General features: G+C 46.0%; 1 protein-coding gene and 1 long non-coding RNA gene across 10 annotated transcripts in view; one reads left to right on the forward strand and one right to left on the reverse strand.

Annotated features, from left to right (window-relative positions):
* LOC125110923 (uncharacterized) overlaps positions 1-19,326 on the reverse strand; it is a 64,245-nt gene that overhangs the window by 25,818 nt on the left and 19,101 nt on the right. The gene's annotated exons all lie outside the window — the stretch shown is intronic.
* Positions 17,624-19,326, forward strand: part of CDHR3 (cadherin related family member 3) — a 70,865-nt gene continuing 69,162 nt past the window's right edge. For 7 of the 9 annotated variants that reach the window (XM_047752595.1, XM_047752596.1, XM_047752598.1 and 4 more), the window contains exon 1: positions 17,632-17,803. In XM_047752595.1, the coding sequence (XP_047608551.1) occupies positions 17,758-17,803 (46 nt within the window). In that variant the 5' untranslated portion in view covers positions 17,632-17,757. Of the gene's footprint in view, positions 17,804-19,326 lie in introns of all 9 variants that reach the window. The other 2 variants (XM_047752594.1, XM_047752597.1) reach the window with 2 other exon arrangements.

A 19,326-nucleotide genomic window follows, 5' to 3' on the forward strand; every position in this document is an offset into this window, starting at 1 on the left:
AGAGATTGGGCTGAGAGAAAAGCTGATCAATAATGCATGTCCCAGGAGGCCCCAGCCAACCCAGTGCTGAGCTCTGGACTGAATATCACCCATCAGGGCTGTCTTGCACTGAGTTCGAATAGCTAGGACTTCATCCCCACCCGGCTCGGTCGTGGGATCAGAGCGGTCCCAGGAAGGGTGGCCTTGGGCCATCGGTGAAGGCGTGGGTGGCCAGAAGTGTCTACTGACTGCACAGCCTTGAGCCCAGGGCTGTGAGCTTTCCTGGGCTCCATAACTCCGTGGCCAGGAGCCACAGTGCTCAGAGAACAGGGGAGAATGGCACACAGCCAAGATATTTTAGCCAGTCCACACATCTTGCATACCTTTAATTTCACCATTTCTAATGTTCATCTTACTTATTAACCACGAACTAATTTCAGCAATAAAAATTCATTTCTGACATTCGCTATGCTAATGAACAAAGCCTTAAGTATTCAGCAAGACATCCGTCACAGAAGCACTCGAGGTGGTGGCTTCTGGAGGGTGGTTTTTCTGATAAAATGCTAGCTGGCTATCCTAGAGTGGAATTTTCCATTAGAGCAATGGACGGTCCTTGGAGTATAAGCTTAAAGCTTAAACGAACCAACACTCATATAATGTCAGCGACTCTACCTTGCTGCAGTGTTTCAAAGTAAACCACAGACACCCGACAGCTCTCTTGCTGATGTGCTTGTCTCTGGGCTCTCAGACATCTGCTCTCTTACCCCGTCCAATCACACGGTCTTAGGGACTATTTAGTTGCAAGGAACAGAAGCTTCCCAAACTGGGTGAGTTTAATGGGGGTTATTGTCAGGATACAAGGATTGGACAGGCAACCTCCAGACCCTGAGGCCACAGTGAAGACTCTGCAGGGTGGAGCTAGAGGGGTTGGCATCTCAAGCTCTCCCTGCCTCTCTCCCAGGGCTTTGAGCTCCCCTCTGCTTCTCTCTCAGTGTCGGCTCCTGTCTCTGGCTTCTCTCTGCCTCTCTGCTTGCTCGCTGGCACACTTCTACATCTTCATTCAACATACCCACCATCCCTGGGCCATCCCATGTCTCAGGTCAATGTCTTGAGCAAAAAAAAAAAAACCAACAGACAGAGTCCTGCAATGGTTTAGGCGGCCCTTGAGTTGGTGGAACCCTGTGGTCCAGTCATCGGCGGCCGGGGCTGTGGTGTGAGCACTGTGGTTGGGCTCCTCCTTCTAGGGGCTCAGAACACATTCCCCAAGAAGAGGACGGAGATGGGGAGGCTCTGGCCAGCATCTCTGGCACATTCACCCCAATCCTACTTCCTCCTGTGTGTGTGCGTGCGCAGGCACATGCAGGTACATACCTGCACGTCACATGTAATTGATCAGCCAATCCAAGAGGTTCAGCCAACATTCAAATACACACCTAATGTGTCTTCCTTGATCTGGTATGGAAAGGAATGTCTTCTGGTTACCTTTCTCTGAAACTCATTGGCTACTCACACCATCTTCCCAGTTGTAACCAAAAAAGGTCTGAATTGACTCCTACTCAGCAACAACCACCTCCACCTACTGCAGGTGCTGCCATGGCTGGAATGGTGCGTTCTTTCCCTCATAGGCACACACTGTTAAAGGCTGTGAGCCAAGGAGCTCATGACCAACCATTCTATAGGAGACACTCCAAGGAAACTCTGGCCTCTGCTCCAGCTCTAACTAGACCTCAGCTTAAGCGTCCTACCTCGGGAACTGATTCTTGAAAGCAGAGCTGTCCTCTAACCCGAGTACATAGGAATCGCAGTCTGTCCTGTGTTTCCTTTCATGCTTTTTTGCATCATCTGGAACTGCCTGGGGACACTAGTATGTCAGCTAATCCTATCAGCCAGGCATCCTTAAGCAGGCAAAGCAATAACGCAAAGAGAGCCCTAGGTGCAGCTTGGCAGAACCGCTCACTTCTGCTGAGGGCAGAGACAGGACAGCCCCTGCCCATACTCCCTACACAGGGGTAGGAATAAGACAGAAGGCACCCTTCTCTTGAGGACACATGTGCCATTCTGCATAGTCCAATAATCGGGGACAGACAGGTGACTGGTGCAGAGATCTGGAACCCAGACTCGAGCCCAGCTGCCTGGGTTTGAATCCTGGCTCCACCACTTCCTGGATTGGTGACACTGGGTTAGTTTCTGAACTTCTCTGTGGCTTGTTCCCCATCGAGTAAAATGGAGGCTAAATTAGTATAGCTGTCCCACGGTGGTGTTCTGGGGACTAATCAAGTTAATGCATAAGTAAGCCGGTCAAGCAGCCATTTGGCACATAGAAGGTGCTGTATAAATGCTTGCTTTTGCTATAGAGACAACTCTGATATAAGATTTCTGTTTGTCATTATAAGTGTGGTTATCCTAGCTTATAAGTGGGGAGCAAGTCTCATTTATAATTTATTTATAATGAATACCTGGCTACTTCTAAATAAGATTTAAAGTGGCTGAACAATGACAATAACTGGAAAATGTATCAAAGCCCAAAACATTCCCATGAGTGAGCTGGATGGTACCTCGGCAGGTAAAGGTCTTGTTTGTAGTAATTTTGTAAAGGATAGTGATTTTTTTTCCTTTTTTTAGGGGTCAAATCAGAGTTGCAGCTGCCAGCTATGCCACAGCCACAGCCACAGCCGTGCCAGATCTGAGCCACATCTGTGACCTCCACCACAGCTCACAGCAACGCCCGATCCTTAACCCACTGAGCGAGGCCAGAGATCGTATCTGCATCCTTGTGGATACTATTCGGGCTCTTAACTTGCTGAGCCACAACGGGAACTCCAAGGATAGGGAAAAACTGCTTTCTCTCTTCTGTTTGTTTATGAAGGTGGTGCCGCAGAAAGCATCCTAAGCTGTGAAGGTGGAGACCTTCGTGAAAGTCCTGGGACCGACATAACGCTCAGTGACTTGGTGGCATGTAAGAGTGCCTGCGATGTGTCAGGACTAGACGCTCTCCACAGACAATCTGGGCCCTCGGATTTGCACACTCAGCTCTGCGGCCATGCAGAAGGCACCATTGTTGCCACCTTGCCAACGAGGAAGCAGAGTCATGGGGTTTAAGTGACCTGCCCAGTCCAAAGAACGTGAGGAGGGGAACAGGTTTCCAGGTAAAGTCCATGCCCAAGGGCTTCCTGCTCTGCCCCCCACCTACCTTGTGATAGGACAAGACACTTAGCTTCTCCAGATTCTCCTGAGAACACAAGAAAGGAACTGGTAACTCCTGGCTCTTCGCATCTGGTGAGAAAGGCTAGGCCCCTGCCAGGCAATCAAGCAATTTAAACTCGTGAGATCCATATCAATTTTTGCCCTGCAGTCGAGGCCATAAACAAGGAGTCTGACCTTAATTCAAACACTAAGTGATGATGTTTGACAAAGAAATGTAAACAGGGCTTTAATTGATTCATGCGCTCACAATGGGTGGTTCATTTATGACCGGCTTCCCCGTTAGAGCCTCCATCTGGATCTAGGGATTGGGTGGCCACACAGAATCTTGCTACCGGTTTGAGCTCAGGTCCAACATTCCTGTGTTGATTCATTCATCTGTTTAACAAGTTAATGGCGCTCTGACCTTCAATGGACTGTAGTCAGAACAAAACAGATGTGGTCCCTGCTTCCTGGAGCTCACCGTCTGATGGGCTGTAAACCCATGACCTCATGAAAAAATACACAGTGAAAACTATGGGGAGCCCTGTGGATGAATGGAATGAGGGGGCCTGGAGGGAGGGGGATCTGGAGTGGGGGGTCCAGGGATGTCTTTTTGAAGAGGGGCATTTAGCAGGAGATCTGCATGTTGAAAAGGAGCCAGTCATGGAACCAGTGGAGGAGATGGATGTTCCAGACAGAGGAACCTGTAAGTGCAAAGGCCCTGGGCCAGGAAGGGCTTGGTATTCTTGAGATAACAAGACCACTATGGTTGGAGGAAATGGAGTTGGGGGTGGGGGGTGAGGGGCCTGGGATGCAGTGGTCAACAGGAAACACAGCCAACAACAGAAACATTTTAAACAGTGCATGAGAATATAACCATGAAAATAGAGACTGTGGGAATATCCATAAGAAAAATGACCCAGTTTCACAAACAAAAAACAATCTACAAGGGAAAAAAAACAGGCAGCGTGGAAACCTAAAGACTGAAAATTAAGAAGGTATAGCAGGGAATTCCCATTGTGGCTCAGCAGGTTACGAATCTAACTAGTATCCATGAGGAAGTGGGTTCAATCCCTCAGTGGGTTAAGGAGCCAGTGTTGCCGTGAGCAGCGGTGTAGGTCGCAGATGCTGCTTTGCTGGGGCTGTGGCAGACGCTTTGCTGGGGCTGGGGCTGTGGCTGCCAGCTGCAGCTCCGAGTTGATCCCTAATCTGGGAATCTGTATATGCCAGGGGTGCGGCCCTAAAAAAAAAAAAGGCATGGCAAGGGTGTAGAGAAATAGGAACCCTTGCACATTGCTGATGGGAGGGTAAAATAGTGCTGTTGGCAGCGATACCAATCCTGGAGCAGGGGACACGCACAGCATCAGGGCAAAGGCCCATCCTCACACACAGTGTTCCCTTAAATAGTTTAGTACCTTAAATAGTTTCTATTGTGGGTTGACTTGTTTTCCCCAAAAAGATGTGTTGACATTCTAACCCCCAATACTTTATAAAGTGACCATATTAGTATTAGGGTTCTTTAGAGGAAGAAGTGTCTCTCTATCTATCTACAGAGAGATTTATTTAAGGAATGGTCTCCCGTGATTGCAGAAGTTCAGAAAGCCCAAAATCTGTCAAATAGGCTGGCAGGCTATGTACCCAGGAGGAGCTGCAGTCCAAAGGCAGTCTGCTGCCAGAATGCCTTCTTGCTCCGGGGAGGTCAGCCTTTGTTCTAGGAAGACCTTCACCTGATTAGATGAGGCCCACTCGGCGTTATAGAGGGTAACCTGCTTTCCTCAAAGCCTATGGATTTAAATGTTAATCAATTGAAAATACCTTCCCAGAAATATGCAACTAATGTTTGACCAAATATTGAGTGCCATGGCCTTGTCAAACGGATACATAAAATTAACCATCACGGCAACCTTATTTGCAGATGTAATTAGTTAAAATGCAGTCCTAGGAGAGACTCAAATCCAACATGACTGGTGTTCTTATAAGAAGGAAAATATAAGGGAGTTCCCGTCGTGGCGCAGTGGTTAACGACTCCAACTAGGAACCATGAGGTTGCGGGTTCGATCCCTGCCCTTGCTCAGTGGGTTAACGATCCGGCGTTGCTGTGAGCTGTGGTGTAGGTTGCAGACGCGGCTCAGATCCCGCGTTGCTGTGGCTCTGGCGTAGGCCGGTGGCTACAGCTCTGATTAGACCCCTAGCCTGGGAACCTCCATATGCCATGGGAGCGGCCCAAGAAATAGCAAAAAGACAAAAAAAAAAGAAAAAAAAAAGAAGGAAAATATGGACACAGAGAGGTCCATGCATACAGAGAGAATGCCATGTTGCCACATGAAGACGAAGGCAGAGATCAAGGTGATGCCAACAACGCACCAGCAGCTAGGACGAGGCATGGAGGAGAGTCTTCCTCAGAGCCTTCAAAGAGAACCAAACTTGCTGACATCTTAACCTCAGATTTCTAGCCTCCAGGACTGGGAGGCAAATTTCTGTTATTTAAGTCAGCCATTCTCAGTACTGAGTACACTATTCACACAAAGTATCACAAATGGGTCTTTAAGTACCACCCATGGAAGCCCTAGCTTCCCATAGTCCAGACAGCATGGAAACAGAGAACAAAGACACCAAACTCCTTGGCTTCAGAAGGCATTAGCCAAGTATGGATAGAAAAAAAAAATCTGAAATAAGATGTGAGCAGGAGAGTTCCCATTGTGGCTCAGTGGGTTAAAGGCCAGACATAGTGTCCGTGAGGATGCAGGTACGATCCCTAGTCTCATTAAGTGAGTTAAGGATCTGGCATTGCTGCAAGCTGCAGCATAGTTGCAGATGCAGCTCGGATCTGGCATTGCTGTGGCTGTGGCCTAGGCCGGCGGCTACAGCTCTGATTAGTCCCCTAGCCTGGGAACCTCCATATGCTGTGGGTGTTGCTGGAAAAAAAAAAAAAAAAAACATGTGAGCAGGTAACACCTATTTCTCACTGCCTCCTCTGCATCCACATCCTCCCCTACTTCCAAGCCAATAGATAAAGCCCTCAACTCGAGGAGAGAGAGGACAACTGAAGAGGAATTAAGGGGGTGAGATGCCGTGTGGAAGCTGGGCCTCCTTTCCATCCCCTCACAGATGCAGTGTGGTTGTTGGAGATCCACAGTGACCTCCTTCTAACTTTGGGGTTCTGAGAATGGAGGGGACCTGGGCTCTGTTTCCTGGATGAAATACAGGGTGACTGTAAGCTTGTTCCATTGTTAGGTATCAACTATGGGGTAGAAATGGCAGCATGACATGTAGGGCCAGAGCTATCCTGGCCTCCCTGAATCCCTAAAGGGCTGTGGTGGCCACCAGAAAATACCCAAGAGAATGCTGAGTGAGACACAAAAGATGTCTGGGAGAAAGCAGACCCATGGGGCCATGAGACCAGAACAAGGGGACACTATGTCAGAAGGGTGCAGCCCATGGGCAGGGCTATGGGACAGCCAGGAGGATGTTTTGGAAACCAGGCAGGATGGGCGCATCTGAAGCAGCAGGCCATTAGAGCACCCAAAAGTAGGTGCCCAGCCACCTCTCCCTTCCCAAGCCCTCAGTGCTGCGTTGGCAAATGGGAAAGCAGCTTCTGGGAAAGAGGGAGAAAATTTTGATTGTGACTTGGCTAAAACCAGAATGGCAAGGAAGTCAGTGAATTTGACTGGGCTTATCTCGGTTTAGATTAAATTTCTTGAATCAGCTTAAAGGAGAATTCTAGACGGAAAGTCTCATTTCCTGGTAATACCTTCACACAACATGCAGATTTGTGCAGAAACATATTTGAAGGGCAATATCTTGGTAGCATCTTCTCTTTCTTTGGGACTATAATCTTCCGGATCAGAGTCCCCAAGACTGGGAACCTCGGATAAGTCACCCCATATGCTGAGCCCTGGGGGATTCTGTAATGACAATCATGGTCATGTCCATAGCTGGACACCATCCATTCTTACTCCTCAGGCCCGTCCGGGAATGTTTCAGTATGATTCTTTGTCTCCTCAGCAGCCACTCTGCCTATGAATCCTCAACAGCCAGATCTCTGTGGCATGGATCTAAATTCTCACATTATCTGTTGGGAGACAGAGGCAGCAGCTTGAAAGGCTTAACCGGCCAGTTCTGAGTGATGGTCCATGAAATCAACACAGCAGAAGGCATTACTTGCATGTAAAAGTGCTTTCTATGAAGTAATATACACATATGAATAACACTGACGTATTTCCTGCTGCTGCTATGCTCCGCCTACGGCGATTCACGCATGCGTAGAGTAGGAGGAAGCTGGAGGGCTAAGAATCCACGGGACAGGCATCCATTCCCAGACTTCTGCTAACTGGCTTTGTGAACCAGGGCGAGTCACGTACACTGTTCTCTTATCTAGAAAACATAAAGCTTATATACACTCAGCTAAAAGATGCGTATGGTTCTGTCAGGCTCTAAAGTTCCACAGTTTTACACAGTTGTACGTTTTCTAGTTGTTTGAGGTAACCCCATGAATATAATCGACTGGATGGCCAGAAAACTTTTAATAATCTTTTAGGAGCGCAGAGGACAAGGAGTGTTCTCTTTTGTAATAGAGACGAGGCTTTAAAGGCAGGTTGCAGAGGGCCCGCAAAAGCACAGAGGGCTATTTCAAGCCCAATTGCTTGAACTGGAACTTATTTTTGAATGTGGCTCTACCCACCACACAAACGCTGACAAGCACATAACCCAACCAGAAGAGTCTCACATTAAGGGGTCATATGTTTCTGAAAATATGCATATGAATTTAAATTTTTATTAATTGAAATATTGTGATTGCACGAAGAAAGTATACTATTTTTTTAAAAAAAGGCAAAAAATCCTTTCTAGAAAATCCTAGTAAGTCCTCAAAGTTAAGCAAAACTAAACCAAACCACACCAGACCAATACAGTTCTAAATTTGTTTTGTAAGAACCCATATTATTATTTATTTTCTTAAAATTGTTTTCCCTCTGGAGATCAGTTTTTATTTTCATTTTCATTTTTTTATTTTATTTTTTGCTTTTTTAGGTCCACATCTGTGGCATATGGTGGTTTCCAGGCTAGGGATAAAATCGGAGCTGCAGCTGCTAGGCTACACCACAGCCACAGCAGTTCCAGATAAGAGCCACATATGTGATCTACACCACGGCTCATGGCAACGCTGGATCCTTAACGCAATGAGTGAGGCCAGAGATTGAACCTGCGTCCTCATGGACCCTAAGTCAGATTCGTTTCCACTGTGCCATGACAGGAACTCCTGGAGATCAGTCTTTAAATGAAGCATTCCTATAAATAATTACGATGCAATAATAACAGTGATTTTCATATGCTATTTGTGAATTTTGTTTGCTATTTTGAAGTTAGATTTCATATAGAGAAAGCCTGGTTACCCAACATGCCTCAGCAGGAGTCATGATTTATAGGCACTTTCATCAAATCTATGCCTATCGTTTTGAAAATGTAACGTAACAAAAATTTTGATAATAGCATCAGCTACTCAATGATTATGTGTTTGCTCTGGCAATAGACCATTTCAGCTTTAGAAACAGGTATTAACTTGCTATGTTTTCAAAACCAGGAAGTCATAATAGACCTTAAAGAACAGCTCATCTTGTCGTCTCACAGCAAGATTACAATGCTGGAACTGTAGGACATGAAGGATAAAATGAAAACCTTAAAATCTACCAGAAAGAAAAGACTTATTTCTCAAAACAAAATCCCAAAACAACATCAGACTAACAACTATTCCTGAGTAGGAACCGAAGGCAAAAATACAAGGAGAAAATGTCTTCAAGGAGTGGACAGAAAATAACTGTCAGCCTAGAATTACATACCTAGCCAAACAAGTATTTATTTATAAGTACAGATAAAATGTATTTATTATAAAGTACTTATTGCCCACTGACTGTGGCTGAAAGAACTAGTAATTAATATAAATAAGAGGAAAAATGAAACTAGAAAAAAAGGACTGAGATGCAAGAAGCAAAGATATGCAAAATAATCTGTAAAATATCTTGGTAAATACAGATATTGACCATAATGATAGTTAAAAATCCAAACTGTTTTGTGTTTTAAAAAGGAGGAATTTTATTGTAAATAACATAGAAAACACAGAAGATAGGAGGGGAAGTTTCAGAGGCAAATTAAAAACTAGCCAAAGTCTCTGTTTGGGGAGGAAGATAAAAATAATAAGGATCTGTAATGTTTTTTGAAAAATATAAAGTTACCTTTTACAGTAAAATAATGTATATCTCAAAAACAACAGAAATGGAATATGTATCTTCCCAGTCGAGAGCAGAAAGAAAAAGAAAAAGAAGCGGAAGTTCCCAAATAGCAGAGTGGGTTAAGGATCCAGCATTGCTGCAGCTGTAGTATAGATTGCAACTGCAATGTGGGTTTGATCCCTGGCCCAGAAACTTCCACATGCCACAGTTTCACCTCCCCATCCAAAAAAAAAAAAAGAAAAAAAGAAAAAAAGGAAAATGAAGAGAACAATGTTAGAAAAGAAAAAAAATGAAACAGGTTAATAGTAAAAAACAAACAAACAAAAAACAATAGAAATGAGACTAAATATATCATTAACCACAATACATGTAAGTGGAATTATTTGTTAAAATAATTTTAGACTGAATTTAAAAAAAGAAGATATAACCTATTAATCAAGGATTGATAGGTTATATCTTTGTTTTTACATAGAAAGTTTTATAGAAAGTTTTGAGATGGATAAAAACATACCAGGGAAATACTTATCTTATCAAAGCATATTTTGTTGCCTTCCTCAACAGCAGGACGGACCTGCATTGACAGCCTTACATCAGAGAGGAGGCTAGTTTGTTAGCATCTCAAGAGCTTTTTCATTCATACACCTCCACTGCCACCACAGTCCTTACACACAGTAGGTATTCAATAAACGCTCACTGAAAGGGCTGAAAACTTGGAAAAGCATTTGAAAAGATCTAGTCTCACCACTTAATTTTACACATAAGGTAATTATGGGGGGGGTAGTTGATTTCCCAAAAGGACATAGACATTCCCACTACCCCTAATAAAGAAACAGCCTATGTGCTACATTTACAATAGAGACTTTTAACATGTTTCTTCAGGTATATTCATGTAAAATGGACGGTATACATTCAAAGTGTCTAGCATGATGAATTTTGACAACTGTATATGCCCCTGAAATTGCCACTGTCAGGATGCAGAACACTCCTATTCCCCCAGGCCCTCTGAAATTTACCCCCATCCCTAGGCAACAATTGATCTGCTTTTTGACACTATAGATCTGTTTGCATTTTCTAGAATTTCATGTAAATGGAATCAAACAGTGCATATTCTTTCGAATCTGGCTTGATTTGCTCAATCTGATTTTGAGATTCATCCATGTTGGGGTTTTTTTGTTTGTTTGTTTGTCTTTTTGCCATTTCTTGGGCCGCTCCCACAACATATGGAGATTCCCAGGCTAGGGGTCCGAATCGGAGCCGTAGATGCCGGGCTACGCTAGAGCCACAGCAACTCGGGATCCGAGCCGCATCTGCAACCTGCACCACAGCAACGCCGGATCCTTAACCCACTGAGCAAGGCCAGGGATTGAACCCACAACCTCATGGTTCCTAATCGGATCCGTTAACCACTGAGCCACGATGGGAACTCCCTTCCATGTTGTTGAATGTATCAGTAGTTCTTCTCCTTCTCCTCCTCCTCCTCCTTTTTTGCTGAGCAGTAGTCTGCTTTATGGATGCACCATGATGTCTTTATCCACTGGCAAACCGATGAACATTTGGGTTGTTTCTAGTTTGGGGGTTGTTATGAATTAAGCTCTATAAGCGTTTATGTGGACAAGTCTTTATGTGGACATGTTTCTCATTTCTTTTGTGTAAATACTTAGAAGTGGAATGGCTCTACAGTAGGGTTTTGTTTTTTTTTTTAACACTTTTTCTTTTTTCTTTCTTTCTTTTCTTTTTCTTTTTGGTCATTTTGCCTTTTCTAGGGCCACTCCAGCTGCATATGGAGGTTCCCAGGCTAGGGGTCAAATCAGAGCTGTAGCCACTGGCCTACACCAGAGCCACAGCAACGCGGGATCCGAGCCGCGTATGCAACCTATACCACAGCTCACCTCAACACCGGGTCCCTAACCCACTAAGCAAGGCCAGGGATCAAACCCGCAACCTCAGTCGGATTCGTTAACCACTGCGCCACGACGGGAACTCCAACACTTTTTCTTTTTTAAGGCTGCACCTGCAGCACATGGAAGTTCCCAAGCTAGGGGTCCAACTGGAGCTGCAGCTGCCAGCCTACGCCACAGCCACAGCAATGCCAGATCTGAGCCACATCTGTGAACTACTCTGCAGCTTGCGGCAACTCTGGATCCTTAACTGATTGAGCAAGGCCAGGGATCGAACCCACATCCTCATGGATACTAGCCGGGTTCTTAATCCATTGAGCCACAATGAGAACTCCATATTTTTTTAGCTTTTATTGAGATATAATTCACATACCACACAATTCACCCCTTTAAAGTGTACAATCTTATGATTTTTAGTATATTTACAGAGTCGTGCAACCATCATCACAATCAACCCTGGAACATTTTCATCACCGCAGAAAAAGCCGTCTAAGCTATTATCCCTCCATCATCTCATCCCCCATATCTCCAACCACTAATCAACTTTCCATGGGTTAAACGTTTCCTTCTTCTGGACTTTCATATGAACGAAATTGCATAATTTGTGGTCTCTTGTTGTGACTGGTTTATTTCATTTACCATGTTTTCATTGGTTTATATACATTGTAGAAGGCATCTTCATTCTTTTCTTATAAAGACAACTTTTTTTAGAGCAGTTTGAGGTTTATAACAAAATTGAGAGGAAAGTGTAGATATTTCCCGTACACCTTCTGTCACCACACATGCATAGCCTCCTGAAGTATGGACATCCCCCGCCAGATGGTACATTTGTCACAACTGATGAACCTACATTGATACAGCATCACCAGAGTCCATAGTTTACTATAGGGTTCAGTCTTGGTGTTTTGAGATCTGTGTAATATTCCAACATAGGTGTTTATCACATTTATTGATCTGCTAATCAGTTGAACATTTGGTTTATTTTTTTAATTTATATTTTTAAGGCCACACCCCCAACATATGGAAGTTCCTGGGCAAGGGATTGAATCCAAGCCCCAGCTGTAACCTACGTCAGAGCTGTGCCAATGCTCACCACCACACTGGGCCAAGGATAGAACCTGCACCACCTGGGCATCAACCTGAGCTGGTGCAGTCAGATTCTTTTTTTTTTTTTTTTTTGCTAAAATTTTTAGGGCTGCATCTGCAGCATATGGAAGTTCCCAGGGCAAGGGGTCGAATCAGAGCTGGAGCTTCTGGCCACAGTCACAGCCACAGCAATGTGGGACCTGAGCCACATCTGTGACCTACCCCATGCTCACGGCAATGCTGGATCCTTAACCCACTGAGCGAAGCCAGGGATCGAACCCGTATCCTCACAGATCCTAGTTGGGTTCCTTACCACTGAGCCACAACAGGAACTCCATGCAGTCAGATGCTTAACCCACTGTGCCACAGCAGGAACTCCACTAGGTTTATTTTTAAGAGGCTGCGGAGCTATTTTCCAAAGTGGTCGTACCATGTTATACTCCCACCAGCAGGATATGAGAGCTCTAGTCCCTCCCCATCCTCACCAACACTTGTCAACTTCAGCCATTCCGGAGGTTGAGGAGTGGTTTGCAGCCAGAATTGCTAACTAGAGGGCTGTGGGTATAAACCAGGTCATCAAGCTCTCTGGTCTTGTCACCTGCGGACAGGTAAGGGCCGCAAGGCTACAGCTTCATGCTTAAGCAAAGGTAGAGAAGGGAGCACACTACATACTTGAGCCTGAAGAATCGGACTCACTTTGGGTGCCAACAAGGGGGTTAGAGACACTGACAGCATGGTTCTCCATCTACTCAGCCATCTGCTTTGGGTAGGATGGGATTACGATGTATTCTGCTGACAGGCACAGGACATCCAGTCACTGGTATTCATGCAAATGAGGAAACCAAGGCCAGGAAAGCAAATTGTGGCCTGATTCTTTCATGCAGGGGAAAGTCCACTCTGGGCTGGAGGAAACTTTCCCCCTCTTTTCTTCCAGGGGCAGGGGGGATCCCACGAGGGGCACATTTTCCTCAGCCTCATATTTCTTTCCTAAGTTTAACCACCCTTTGGAGATGAACTATCTTGGAGCAGGGCAGGAGGGTTCTGGCTCAGCTGGCTAAAGAGGCAGCTGCTGGAAAGAAAAGTTCCCACTGGATCCTACCTCACCCCTGAAGGAACAACTCCAAAGAAATCAGAGGCCTCTTCTGGAAAATAAAATCATAAAAGGATGTTTTAGTCCATTCGGGCTGCTATAACAAAATGCCACACACTGGGTGGCTTTTTTTTTTTTTTTTTTTTTTTTTGTCTTTGCTGCACCCATGGCATATGGAGGTTCCCAGGCTAGGGGTCCAATCGGAGCTGTAGCCGCCGGCCTATGCTAGAGCCACAGCAACACCAGATCCGAGCCGCGTCTGCGACCTACACCACAGCTCATGGCAACGCCAGATCCTTATCCCACTGAGCAAGGCCAGGGATCAAACCTGCAACCTCATGGTTCCTAGTTGGATTCGTTAACCACTGCGGGGGTGGCTTATCGACAACAGAAATCTACTTCTCAGTCTGGAGGCTGAAAGTCTGAAGATTGGGGTGCCAGCCTAGTTGAGTGAGGGTCTGCATTTCAAGGTGCCCTCACATGGTGAAGGGTGGAGCTAGCTCTCTGGGGACTCTGCAGGGTCTCCTTTATAAAGGGCACTGATGCCTTCCAGGAGGGCGTTAAGACATGAAGCAACCAGGAGGCAATGATGTCTAAGAGCTTCTCTGGCCCAGAAACACTTGCCCAGACTGGCTGGAGGCAGATGTGTGAGAAAACCACGGCAGTGGGGTGCTGAAGCTGTGCACGTGCTGGTGCAGTGGCCCACAGGGAAAGCACTGCAGTGGCCACTTTCCATTCCTGCAAGAAGTTTGGGGCCATTGTCACGGCTGCAGTCACTGGGAGTGAGGGCCAGGCCCCAACTGCACTCTGCCCAAGGGGAGGCCTATGATGCAGGAGGCTTGAACAGTGGGTCCTGAGTGTCTTGACGTAAGGTTTGGATCCTGGAAGCTTGGAGTTCCAGTATTGGATGAATGGGAACCATGGACAGAGCTTAGTCTCCTTGATTTATAGAAGGGGAATTAAAATTCTGAAAGGTAGGTAATTTACCTGAGATCACCCAACAAATCCTGTGTTTTGCCATTCACCTATTCCAGACAAGGTGGCCAGGGTTGCTGGCCAGCCCTGCACTGCCCACAGAACTGCTAAAAAAGCTAGACTTTTTAACATTCACAGCAGTGCTTCTACTGCTCATCTTAAACCTATAGAACATTCTAGACAGTGCAAGGGTCTGCAGGCTGTGAGCAATCCATCTGCAGGAAAGTACGTTCCGAGTTCTAACTCAATGAGTCTTCAGAACACGACTCCTTTGCTAGCAGATGAGACACTTGCCATAGCTGGATCCCAGGGAAGTCCCTTTCAATATTTTCAAGGCCTGAACCATTGATGGACCAGACACAATGTGGGAGAAGGCTCCCCGGGTCTTTCTTGTGAAGCTGAAGCGGGGTCTGCCCTGAAGGTTCTGGTCCTGCCCTGGAGCTACCCGATTCATCTCATCCGGCTGAGACCTGGGTGGAGGCAGGAGGACGCCGCATCTTGGAGGTCAGGAGCAAGAGAGCAAGGGGCCTCTGGGTCCCGTTCAGCCTCTGTGTGATTCTGGCCCAGGTGGGTCCTCAGTGCCAGGACCACATGCTTTTGGAAGCGGATGGGAGCCGACAAATGGACAATGGAATATCATAATGGCAGAAACAACCTCAGGGCTGGAAACAGATGCTGTATTCAGAGGAGAAAAAAAAAAAAAAACCTCACAACTTCAAGAATCTGACCCTTTTGATCTCTGGCCCAGGGAGGGGAAGGAAGGAGAGATTCACCCTATTCTGGAGCAAACGGGGCAACATGAAGAATGCTGTGCAGTCAGCCTGAAAATTAAACAGATGTGAGTTTCTTTAATTCAAGGGCTTAATTATTCTGACGTCTTCCATAACTTAATCTAAGCCATCACTTCAGCTTTAATTATGCATAATGAAATGGATTATTTACAGTAACTAATATGACAGGAAAAACTGAGAGGTGAGAATTGGTAACTTGGCAACTGTTTATTCATCTTTTTTTTTTTTTTTTTCCAGCCCATGTTTATTGACTACCTGCTATGTTTCAGCCTTGGCTACAGTCCTACTCGGGGAAAAAATAGTATTACTAGGGCTCACACTAAGGGCCAGTTTCTCACTTCATTAGTTCGTGTACTGCCTGCTATAAGGCTGTATCACAGGTCTTAGTCTCCTTGATTTATAGAAGGGGAATTAAAATTCTGAAAGGTAGGTAATTTGCCTGAGATCACCCAACAAATCCTGTGTTTTGCCATTCACCTATTCCAGACAGAAACCTACAGACTGACCTTCCGAATCTCACTTCCTGCTTTAGAACAGGAAAAGTCAGCTTTTTCTAAAGGAAAAATGAGGGATCAAAGTCATCCTTTTGGGAAATTAACTGGACAGTTTCCTGTAGGCTGCATCGGATACTATGGTAACAGTCTGGGTCAGAGGCCAGGACCTAAGCCAGAGTGTTGGTGAGCAAACTGGAAAAAGAGGCTTTGGGGGAGTGGCGGGGGGTGGGGGGGGCGGGCGGTGCCCTGTGAGGGTTTGGATGTGATGGGCCCGTCACGCATGCTCTCTGAGCCTGAGTTTCCTTGTGCCTAGAAGCAGGCGTAACCTGTTTATTAGCAGTCTCAATCCAAGGGCATATAAACAGACAGTTTGATTTTTCCTCCAGTAACTGCTTTTAATCTTTCTCTATTACATCGTCCTTTCTTGTCCCTTTACAGCTGGCTTCCTGGTCACTTTCAGCTAGTCATCACTATCACTATCCGTGATAGTTTGCACAGCTTCCATCTCCAACACCACTGAAATCTTGATCCCTGCCTCTCCCCGGCTCCTGCTTTGGGGCCTGGCGCAGGCTGTGGTCGGGCTCCCTCAGCCTGCAGTGGACGGCAGGGAGGAGGCAGAGGCAAAGGGATGAGGGTGGCTCCCTAGCTGACCCTTCTTGCTGTCTCCCTCGATGGGTTGTGGCAACTCTCCATGCTCATGCAGACTAACTGGCTAGGGGTGACCTCTGTGTCCAGATGCTGGTTCACGAGTGGGGCCCACGTGGTCTCCAGAGCACCTGTGGGTCTCCCCAGAGCTCACATCCAATGGCTCCCCGTCTCCTGCCACCAGCCTGGGGCTGCTGGGCACCGCTCTCCCAGCAGGCCATTCTCAAGTGAGAGGAGCAGGAGAGGCAGCCTGAGTCCCATTGGCTTCTACTGTGTCCACTCTCTTCCTATTGCATCACATTGAGGGGACAGGCCACTCCACTGCCACCTTCTCTCTGCACAGGCACTGCTTCCTGTCTGGCTGTGTTTCCTGCACAGGGACTTGGAGCCTGATACAGGGCTGCTTGGGGCATAAAGCACCATACAGGGCAATGCCTGGCCCTGAGGGATGGGCCACATTGCTCCCCCGTGGACAGGAGCCCCCTCCAATACTCTTCCTCCACAAACTTCCTGCAGGGCTGGGGAAGGGGGTGGATGAAGACAAAGCGCAGTGTCTATGGCTGGGGGTCTGTGCTAGTTCTCATCTTCTCTATTTTTAAAATTTTTATTTATTTTAATTTTTTATTTTTATTATTTTTATTTTTTTTGCATTTTAGGGTCGCACCTGTGGCATATGGAAGTTCCCAGCTAGGGATCGAATCGGAGCTGTAGCCACTGGCCTACACCACAGCCACAGCCACACAGGATCTGAGCCACGTCTGCGACCTACACCACAGCTCATGGCAACGCTGGATCCCCAACCTATTGAGTGAGGCCAAGGATCAAACCTGCACCCTCATGGATACTAGATGGGTTCATTACTGCTGAGCCACAACGGGAACTCTGACGCCTCTCTTTAGAATGAGTGTTTTAGTCTCAAACTCTGAGCCCTCCTCATGCATTAAGGATGGCAATAACAATGCCTACCGCCCTGTTTCCAAGAATGACCAAGTGTCTGGTGACCGGGCAACTGAACCCATCGTGGATGACTGGGCTTCTGTCCAGTTTCGCCATCATCTCAGTGTCTCCCCTCTTTGCTCTTTTGACTTCTCTCCTGGGGCTCTCTGTGGAGACACATGGTGCATGTGGACTTTTACGATGGACTCTGAGCTGACCAGGGCTGGCTGGCTGGCTTCCTGGTACCACGTGGTCACAGAAGCAGGTCATCCAAGAACAAACAGTCCAGTGGTGTTGGGAGTCTCCCTTAGTTACACCAAAGCCTCTGTTTGATTTCTGGTGTGGCAACAAACCCAGGAGGTAAAGGTGCGTGGCACCTGCAAGAGACGCCAGGGTCAGGGGGGTTCAGCCCCTGGATAAGGTGCTGCAAAGAGCGCACGGGGTGAACCATCAAAGATGCAGGCAGCCATCCTCTCCCTGCTTCTCCTGGGTGCCCTGTCAGGTAGGAACTCTGTTTTGCCACCTTGCTTGGCCTCCTCAGTTTGCTTGATATCATTTCGTGATAACTGTCTCTAGGAGACCTTGTTCAAAGGTGGGCGGATTAGCAATGGGGAGCCCTGGAAGCCTGGGTGGGACCCCTGGTGAAGAAGGTGCCGAAAGCAGCCAGAGTCTAGTCAACACTTCCCCTGTTGTGCTAAGTGGCCCGTGTTGTTTCTCCCAAACCCAAAGTTGGGAAGATAATTTTCACAGCAGGGCTTGGTGTGTATGACAGTCCGCCTTCCCCTGTTGTGCTAAGTGGCCCGTGTTGTTTCTCCCAAACCCAAAGTTGGGAAGATAATTTTCACAGCAGGGCTTGGTGTGTATGACAGTCCGCCTCTGTGGCCTTACTCTGGAGCCTTCTGGGGGCAAAGGGAGGGTCGCTCTACGGAAAAACTGAGGTACCAGGGGCCCAGTGCCTTAGTCTTGAGCAAAGAAAATTCTTCTGCTAGAAGCCAAAGATTCACCCTCCTGTGTCTGGCACTCCCTCTTGCTTCTTCAAGAGCTTCAAGGATCTTGGATGATTTTTCAATGTTGTCAGCTCGGATTACTGAAATTAAGCTGTTTAAATTAAATCTTACATTTGAATAGGTAGTAGCTGCATAATGTATGGAATTCAATCATGTTAAATTTGCAGATTAATTTTGGGATAATTTACATCTTTGATGAGTTATATAGTAAAACGCTTAGAGGAGTGTCTGGTAGCTAGTCAGTGCTTATTAAATGCAGTGATTATGGTATAACTCACTGAGTCTTCCTATCCAAGAACAGGGTTCCAGAACTTTATCCAAGTCTTCATTTGTTTTCTCAGGAGTATTTCGAGATTTCCTCTAGAGAGATTCCACAATTCTCATTATGTTTATTTGGAGTTTATTTATTTTTGGCATTTGAAAATGAGCTCATCTTCCCTTGTATCTTTTGATTGATTGTTATATAATGTATGAAAGTCTACTGAGGAATGATTACTTGTGATGATATTTCAATTAAGTCTCATGTGTTTTCCAGGTTGGAAAATAATAAACATTTGTACTTTTCCTCACTTGTTTTTTAAATCTCTTGTTTCCTTCTCTTATCCGATAACCAGGCCTGTACCTTCAGACCATTGTTAAGTAATGATAAGAGAATACATCCTTGTCTTCTTCGTGAAGCAGAATGTTAGCTTTTGGTATAAGATACAAATGTTATATATGTTCAGGACGGTGCTTCGATTCTTATTTAGACTTTGTTTTTAAATCAAAATGGATTTTTAAATAAAATGCTCTTTCAAGATCTATAGAAATGACCATTTGCTATTCTCCTTTAAACTGCTAATAAGGTAAATAAATGACAAGTTTATTTTTTAACTTGTTTGTTTGCTTTTTTTGCTTTTTAGGGCTGCACCCACGGCATATGGAAGTTCCCAGGCTAGGGGTCGAATCAGAGCTGTGGCCACTGGCCTACACCACAGCAACTCGGGATCTGAGCTGCATCTGTGACCTATACCATATA

This window comes from Phacochoerus africanus, chromosome 11 (genome assembly GCF_016906955.1).
Source record: "Phacochoerus africanus isolate WHEZ1 chromosome 11, ROS_Pafr_v1, whole genome shotgun sequence".
NCBI classification, from domain to species: Eukaryota; Metazoa; Chordata; class Mammalia; order Artiodactyla; family Suidae; genus Phacochoerus; species Phacochoerus africanus.